The 9,116-nt window shown below is 50.8% G+C and overlaps 1 protein-coding gene across 1 annotated transcript in view; it reads right to left on the reverse strand.

Moving 5' to 3' along the window:
* DOCK3 (dedicator of cytokinesis 3) overlaps positions 1–9,116 on the reverse strand; it is a 99,500-nt gene that overhangs the window by 49,597 nt on the left and 40,787 nt on the right. The window contains exons 18-22 of the mRNA XM_018572194.1: positions 8,706–8,789; positions 7,859–7,959; positions 6,430–6,511; positions 5,250–5,420; positions 70–271 (exon numbers count right to left, since the gene is read on the reverse strand). Coding sequence (XP_018427696.1) covers positions 70–271; positions 5,250–5,420; positions 6,430–6,511; positions 7,859–7,959; positions 8,706–8,789 — 640 coding nt within the window. The remainder of the gene's footprint in view (positions 1–69; positions 272–5,249; positions 5,421–6,429; positions 6,512–7,858; positions 7,960–8,705; positions 8,790–9,116) is intronic.

A 9,116-nucleotide genomic window follows, 5' to 3' on the forward strand; every position in this document is an offset into this window, starting at 1 on the left:
CCCCCCCCCCGCCCCCCTCCCCCGTCAGATCTCGGAGGTCAGATCCTCGGGGCACCTTTTGTTTTTCCGGTTCCTCACCTGGGAAGGAGAAGAGGCGACAGTCGACGGTGCGGCCGATGGACTGCAGCTTGACCACATCCATGGACTGCCCCAGGTGCAGCGTGCTCGGGAGACTGCTGAGGGTTCCACGAACGAACTCCGCCACCTCCGTCACCGAGAACATGGGCAGCAACTCCTCGAAGATGGCGGGGAAGGAGCTGAGCAGGGCGGCCTGCAAGGAGGAGCAGACGTGTCATGGACGGACTGGGGGGGAACCATACAACAATGCATGAAAGAACACGGAATGCACACAACGCACAGCCCTCAGCACGCAATCCGTCATACAACTACAAGTCCCAGCATTCATTGTTGGAGATCACTGGACATCTGAAACCCTTGCACTGTAGCACTGGGAGTCTAGAGCGGGCGTGCGAAACTCAAACTTGAAATTGTTACCACAAACAAAAATGTATCCGGCCCCGCAGAGTGTGACAACGTTATTAATGTGACGCTACTACATGAGGTGTCTGCAATCCTCCATAACAGGCGTGCGAACCCTCGCTTCTTACCTGCAACACCCCAACAGATTCACAATGTAAATTGATTGATGTATGTGTGTGTGTGTGCGCATGCGTGCGCGTTCTCTCCCTGTGTGTATGCGTGCTCTCTGTTTGTGTGTGTGTGCGTGTGCCTGCTCTCACTGTGTGTATGTGTGCTCTCCCTGTGTGTATGTTTACGCTTCCTTTGTGTATGTGTGTTCTCCTTGTATGTACAGTATGTATGTATGTATGTATGTATGTGTGCTCTCCCTGTATGTATGTATATATGTGTGCTCTCCCTGTGTATGTGCTCTCCCTGTGTGTATGTGCGCATGCTCTCCCAGTGTATGTGCTCTCCCTGTGTGTATGTGTGCTCTCACTGTGTGTATGTATTGTGCTCTTCCTTTGTGTATGTGTGCTCTCCCTGTATGTATGTGTGTGTGCTCTCCCTGTATGTATGTGTGTGCTCTCCCTGTATGTATGTGTGTGTGCTCTCCCTGTATGTATGTGTGTGCTCTCCCTGTATGTATGTGTGTGTGCTCTCCCTGTATGTATGTGTGTGCTCTCCCTGTATGTATGTATGTATGTATGTATGTGTGCTTTCCCTGTGTATGTGCTCTGCCTGTATGTATGTATGTGTGCTCTCCCTGTATGTATGTGTGTGTGTGCTCTCCCTGTGTATGTGCTCTGCCTGTATGTATGTGTGCTCTGCCTGTATGTATGTGTGCTCTGCCTGTATGTATGTGTGCTCTGCCTGTATGTATGTGTGCTCTCAGTAACGAGCTGATGTATTTTTCAATCATAAACGTGCTGATGTATAATCCTTCCTCCCAGGACGTAGCCGATCCTATAAGGCCCGATATGCCGTGTTTGCAGTTTTCTGGGCACGGTAATGGCTTTCTCTGCATCTGTCATCACATAGACCTTGGGCTCATAAAGCGGATTCCCCCAGGGGGAATATGAGAGCTCTGGATGGGACAAACAAAGTCCTTTTAGTGGCTGCGGGTTAAATGTGTGTGCGTGTGCCTGCTCTCACTGTGTGTATGTGTGCTCTCCCTGTGTGTATGTTTACGCTTCCTTTGTGTATGTGTGTTCTCCTTGTATGTACAGTATGTATGTATGTATGTATGTATGTGTGCTCTCCCTGTATGTATGTATATATGTGTGCTCTCCCTGTGTATGTGCTCTCCCTGTGTGTATGTGCGCATGCTCTCCCAGTGTATGTGCTCTCCCTGTGTGTATGTGTGCTCTCACTGTGTGTATGTATTGTGCTCTTCCTTTGTGTATGTGTGCTCTCCCTGTATGTATGTGTGTGTGCTCTCCCTGTATGTATGTGTGTGCTCTCCCTGTATGTATGTGTGTGTGCTCTCCCTGTATGTATGTGTGTGCTCTCCCTGTATGTATGTATGTATGTATGTATGTGTGCTTTCCCTGTGTATGTGCTCTGCCTGTATGTATGTATGTGTGCTCTCCCTGTATGTATGTGTGTGTGTGCTCTCCCTGTGTATGTGCTCTGCCTGTATGTATGTGTGCTCTGCCTGTATGTATGTGTGCTCTGCCTGTATGTATGTGTGCTCTGCCTGTATGTATGTGTGCTCTGCCTGTATGTATGTGTGCTCTCAGTAACGAGCTGATGTATTTTTCAATCATAAACGTGCTGATGTATAATCCTTCCTCCCAGGACGTAGCCGATCCTATAAGGCCCGATATGCCGTGTTTGCAGTTTTCTGGGCACGGTAATGGCTTTCTCTGCATCTGTCATCACATAGACCTTGGGCTCATAAAGCGGATTCCCCCAGGGGGAATATGAGAGCTCTGGATGGGACAAACAAAGTCCTTTTAGTGGCTGCGGGTTAATGGGAAGCAAATCTTTGGCACAAATAGCACTCAGCAAGACGAAATGTCTCCGGTGTGCATTGATTGCGGGGGCAGCCAAGGTCACGGCGAGGAGGAGAAAGGTCACAGCGAGGCTAAAAATACCAGATATGAGGGAATCCAGACCACAGCAGACTGCAGACAATTGAGACCGCATCCCCGGAGCCGCCACCACCCCGGCCAATGTCCCATCTCCATCCTTTTATCAGGTCATTGCCTTCTCTGGGTCCGAACACTCGCTGGCATCTTTCTTCTCAATCCAGACTCAGCTTTTTGAGGGCAGGAATACAGTTTACATTCTACGGCCAAAAGTTTGTGGACCCCCCCCTGCAAATGATGGAGTCCCGGGGCCTCCAGTGAAGGTTCTGTTCATTGGAGACAATGGGGCTCTTCCAGCCTTGTGGTCACAGTTTGGTGAAGACCCTTTTCTGTTCCCCCCATGACTGTCCCCTGTGTACAGAGCCAGCTCCATACAGACATGGTGTCACCAGCTTGTGAGGGCCACTCAAGTTCCTCCACACCAGAGGCCCGACCTCAACCCCATGGAGCTCAGGAACACCTTATGGAACACACAGTAGATGTTCCACAGGAATGATTGAGTTCTGTTGTACAAAGCTCCATAAAGACACGGTGTGACCAGCTTGGTGGAGGAACTCGAGCGTCCTGCACAGAGCCCCGACCTCAACCCTACTGACCACCTTTGGGATGATGATAGTGGGCCGGGTCTTCTCATCCAATATCAGCACCTGACCTCACACATGGGACCTGACCTCACACATGACCTCACACATTCCCACAGACACCCCTCAAAGTCTAGTGCAAGGTCTTCCTTGAGGGGTGGACCCATTTACATAAAGATATAGTTTGAGCAGTTTGGTGAAGACCCTTTTCTATTCCACCATGACACCCTCCAAAATCTTATGGAAAGCCTTCCCAGAAGAGTTGGGGTGTTGCAGCTGCAAACGTGGGGCAACTCCACATTAATGGCCATGGGTGGAGGGCAACTGCATATTAATGGCCATGGGTGGAGGGCAACTGCATATTAATGGCCATGGGTGGAGGGCAACTCCATATTAATGGCCATGGGTGGAGGGCAACTGCATATCAATGGCCATGAGTGGAGGGCAACTGCATATTAATGGCCATGGGTGGAGGGCAACTGCATATTAATGGCCATGGGTGGAGGGCAACTCCATATTAATGGCCATGGGTGGAGGGCAACTCCTTATTAATGGCCATGGGTGGAGGGCAACTGCATATTAATGGCCATGGGTGGAGGGCAACTGCATATTAATGGCCATGGGTGGAGGGCAACTCCATACTAATGGCCATGGGTGGGGGGCAACTCCATACTAATGGCCATGGGTGGAGGGCAACTCCATATTAATGGCCATGGGTGGACGGCAACTCCATATTATTGGACAAGGGTGGAGGATAACTCCATATTAATGGCCATGGGTGGAGGGCAACTCCATATTAATGGCCATGGGTAGAGGGCAACTCCATATTAATGGCCATGGGTGGAGGGCAACTCCATATTAATGGACATGGGGGGGGGGGCAACTCCATATTAATGGCCATGGTTGGAGGGCAAGTCCATATTAACGGCCATGGTTTTGGAACATGATGTCCAACGGGGACACTTGTTACATTGACAACTAAGAGGGAATTACTCTCACTTTCCCAAAACCTGGAAAGGCCATTTGTGATTTTCATAATAATTACCAGCACACACACACACGAGCGCACACGCACGCACACGCACGCACACATGTACACACACACACACACACACACACACACACACGTGATAAGCACGTGACACATGAAACAAGCAGCGGAGTGTAAAGCACAAAGTGAAGGATCAGTGGAGATCTCTGCACCAGACATGGAACTCCGAGACCCCCCCTCTCCTCCCCCCAGCCGACTCGTCCACCACAGAATCCTTCTGTAACTTTTCATCTACGTTATTAACGGGCGTCCATTCATCTGATGCATTGTGCGGTGAGGAGTGGAGGGAGCGGATGGATGGAAGGTGGAGGGAGATGCAGAGGAAGCTGTGGGGGTGATGACGGGATCGGCAGTGTGTGTGCGGGTGATGGATTTGGTAGGTTTGATGAACATGAATTTTGCACATTCGGTGGCCCACAGATAAGAAGTTAACACATTCTAGTCCTGGGGAAGAGAAATCGGGGAGTGCAGCACAGGGTTGTCAGGTGAGCGCTGCATTCTCTCAGGTGCGCAGTACAGCGTTTTGAAGGGGGGTGGTGGTGGGAGGGGCGTCTACTTACGAAACAGACTGTTGACGGGCTGGAGGAGCCCCCAGTCTTTTGATTGTTTGACTCCCCCGTGCCGCTCGCCTCTCCTCCAGACGAGGCTTGCTTTAAATTTATCGGAGAGGATCAGGAGCAGAGAGGGGGGGTAGAAGGGGAAGCAGAGGGATCGAGAGGGGAGCGAGATCACATTTAAGGCAATTGAAATAATAATAATAATAAAGAGCCTCATAAAGCAGGAAATGATCAGAGAACATTCGGCTACAGACATAAGAGGGAGAAGTGGAAGCCTCGCTGTAACTGTTGCAATATTTACGTACAAGTCTTCTACAGCTTCAGTAGGGATCATCAGAAGAAACAATGTTACAGTTATATCGTTTGTCAGGTTTAAAAAAAAACCACAAGTCCATTGAGTTCATCCTAAAAGCACCCAATCAGAGCGCTTCTGCCCAGAAACCAATGGCGTGCTATGAGCAGCTTCCTGATGTTATTAAAGGAGACCCAGGAGGGCGGCAGTACGTACCTGTGTGAAGAGGAGGGTGTCAGAGCTACGTGTGTCCAGGCTCAGCACAAAACGCATGGACTGGAAGAGGTCGTGGATGCTGCAGCGGAACTGCTCTTCCTCCAGGCCTCCGGTGGACCGAGCAAAGAGCAGGCGAGACTGGACGATGAACTTGAAGAGGATTTCCAAAGCCTGCAATGAGACGTCATCGTTGTGTGATCTCCATGCCGGAGCTGATATGGTGACCAATGGGTTTGTGTATGAACAAGGGTCACGGCTCCTCCCCTGCTCCTCATTAAATAACATCATGTCCACATGAGGGGACGCTTTTTGGCACAGGAACAGGTCTAGAATAGGTCAAAGGAGCTTTCCTGACCATCAGGAACCATTTAAAGTCCACTGAATCCTTAAAGGAGAACTATGGGGTCAGGGCTTTTCCACATAGTTCTCCTCAGGGTCACAGGAGAACACAAACTAGCGTCCTCCCGTCACCCTAAGCTCAGTATATAGGGAGCTACAGCTCGCGGTATACTGAGACGCCGCAGCCGGGACGGATCCCGACATTGCTGTCGAGATCCACCCAGCTGCGGGATTGACAGCTGGCTCTGCCTATCCAAAGGCAGAGCCAGCTGTGCCCGCCCCCTCCCCCATCCGTTCCGCCAGTCAGCGCTGGAGGATCGGAAAGGGGAGGGGGGGGGATTTCTGCAGGGAGCCGTGAGTGAGAGTCACGGCTCTCTGCAGGGATAGATAGAGAAGTGAGCGAGCGCCGGTATGTGTTCCCTCACTTCCCGATCTACTGAGCCGACCTGTGACAGTTTCATTGTCACAGGTCGGCTCAGATTTTGAGGCTGAGAGAAAATCAATAGCCTCATAATTCTCCTTTAAAAACCATCAAAAAGCACCTTAATTTGGCCGTCCCCATTGACTGCCAATACATCTTGCAAAACATACTAATTATTAGCAGATTTCAGCAACGTGAAAGCTCTCTTTTTTATGTCGCCCCCATTTGAGGTGGACCAGCCGGCCATGACATGGAAGTGGTCAATGCTTGGCCAAATGTGATTTGTTTTGGGGTGGGGGAGGCTTGCTGTAAAGCTTGGCTGCAGCAATTCGAGGACATACACCCAGCGATAGTGTTTCCCCAAATCATTATATATATTGATGAGCTCTCCCATATCTCCCCTCCCCCCACACTGCTCACCCTCATGGCTTCCTGGATGTGGTCCTGCCGCACGAGGTCGGCCGATCGCTCCATGTACCACTTCAGGCAGCGGATCAGTTCCCTGAAAGAGAAAGAACACGGGCCCGCTTGTGTCACCCCATCCGACCAATCTCACAGCGACCTACGCAACCCTACTGTGCGAATCTTCTGACTGATATCTGCGATGCCCAAGTATCATGCACACTGTGATCAAATGTTTAAAGGAGAACTATGGGGTCGGGGCTTTTCCCCATAGTTCTCCTAAGGGTAACGTGAGGACACAAACTAGCGTCCTCCCGTCACCCTAAGCTCAGTATATAGGGAGCTACAGCTCGCGGTATACTGAGATGCCGCAGCCGAAGCGGATCCCGACAATTACGTCGAGATTCGCCCAGCTGCGTGAGTGACAGCTGGCTCCGCCTATCTAGAGGCAGAGCCAGCTGTACCCGCCCCCTCCCCCGTCCGTTCCGCCAGTCAGCGCTGGCAGATCGGAGCGGGGAGGGGGGAATCCAGCCCCTCCCCTGTCACGGCAGAGAGCCGTGACAGGATCGAGAGGTGAGCGAGCGCCGTTATGTGTTCGCTCACCTCCCGATCTAGTGAGCCGACCTGTGACAGTCTCATTGTCACAGGTCGGCTAGAGCTATGAGGTGAGTGAAAAGCACCCCCCTCCCCCCTCATAGTTCTCCTTTAAAAGCCAAGCTAGCCAGCACATTGGTGTATGGGCTTCTTCACGTGGCTCCTTCTCTGTGGAATGGCACAGGACCTCAGGACCGGTCACCAAATGTCCATTATTAATATCTCATATTTTCATCTCATTTCCCCAAACTCCAAGTCTTGCTTTTTACTCTTAATTCTAAGCCGATGACCCATCAAGAACCAAACCCAGTCCCTGCTGAGGTAAGCCCAAGCCCAAGACACATCGACAAGCCCAAGACACAACCAAGAATTCTTCTCCCAGTCCTAATGTGACCCCCATTTTATTTATTTATTACAGGTATTTATATAGCGCCGACAATTTACACAGCACTTTACATAGTTACACATTCACATCAATCCCTACCCTCAAGGAGCTTACAATCTAAGGTCCCTTATCTCACATACATACATAGAGGGCCAACTGAGAGAGGAGCCAATTAACCTTCCAGCGTGTCTTTGGAGTGTGGGAGGAAACCGGAGTACCCAGTGGAAACCCGCACAGCACCGGGAGAACATGCAAACTCCTTGCAGATAGTGACCTGGCCGGGATTCGAACCAGGCACAGGGGCAGGAGCAGTGCTGTAAGGCAGAAGCGCTAACCACTAGGCCACTGTGCTGCCCATTTCCCATGAAATCGGCCCAAATGACCCTCAAACCTTCCATCGCTTCCCCCAACACGTTCCAAACTTCACTGTCAGTCCTTTCACACCGTCTTCCCTCAGTCCACACCCACCTGTAGGCCAGAGCACCAGCGAAGTGTTTCTGGATGTAGGTGTCCAGCACTGGGCGGAAATGGTAATATTTATTGTCCCGCAAGAGGTTGATGATGAAGACCTGCCGAAGGAGAGTAAAAAGGAGATCTTTAAGAAGTGCGTAGAACCAAATCAATGCGCTTTGCGGACACGATAATTCAACAGTAAAAAGTGTGCGACTCGTATGAGACACAATGATGGAGCTCGGTGGGGCCAGAGTGTCCCAATCATCGCTGGTTGCCAGGGGAGGGACGCCATACAGGGCCGGTGATGTATCGAAAGTGCGAACTTATCGCGTTGTGGGACCGCATGACTTCCGGTTTCCTCAGAACTACGAGGTTTGCACACAAAACATGTTGTGCACGAGCGCCATCCACGGCATTGCCCTATACACATAACGCCACAGGCACATTTTATAGTAGAAACGCCTCTGGCTCCGAGATGTCAATATGCGAATCATGTAGAACATTTGAGGTCTGTACACTCGGCAGGATAAGATATTCAGAAATGTGCCGGCGGCCATGGTGGCGATTGTCTGTGCTCTGGGTAGCAGCCTGTGCCGATACGAGAGGTACCGTCACTCGTATAGGGAGCAAATATAAATACAGAGACTGTGCCAGAGGGGAGCCCTGGTTCTCTGAGGAAGGCCACCCATCTATCAAGCCGTTCCAACCCTGTACTGAGCTGCTGAATGAAAGCCGTCTCGTAGACATAAAATGCTCAGTCTGGGTTCCGTCCTCTCTCTCTATCGCCATGTTTACCCCCCCGAAAGGAGCAGAAGGGCACAAAATATATATCAAGTATTACTTCTCTCGATGACGCCCTTACCAGCGACTGGAAGACGAGCAGGCCGTACTTCTCTGTGTTGTCGTCGAGGATAACAAACAGCGTGTCCAAGATGTCCTGCAGGAACTGAGAAGAACAACAAAAAACATTGGAACGCCACCCCCAAAGAAAACAATCACCCCCCAAAATCACAAGAAACGTAAACATTTATCAAGAACGGTCAGGGAGTGAGGACGCCTGCCGACTTGGAAGACGCTGGAGGAAATGACCGGGCAGCAGAATATACCCAACAAGTTTCACATAATGTACAAATTGGGCTCAAAGGGATCACTATCATGCAAACAATTTGAAGTGTAGATGCTCAGAACTCGAGAAACTCTGGATCTAGGTCGGTCTCACTCCCCCCCTCCTCTCAGCGTTGGTCGTCTCTCTCTCCCTCCCCCCCTCCTCTCA

The sequence above is a fragment of the Nanorana parkeri genome, unplaced genomic scaffold (genome assembly GCF_000935625.1).
Source record: "Nanorana parkeri isolate BGI_ZX_2015 unplaced genomic scaffold, ASM93562v1 scaffold1966, whole genome shotgun sequence".
NCBI classification, from domain to species: Eukaryota; Metazoa; Chordata; class Amphibia; order Anura; family Dicroglossidae; genus Nanorana; species Nanorana parkeri.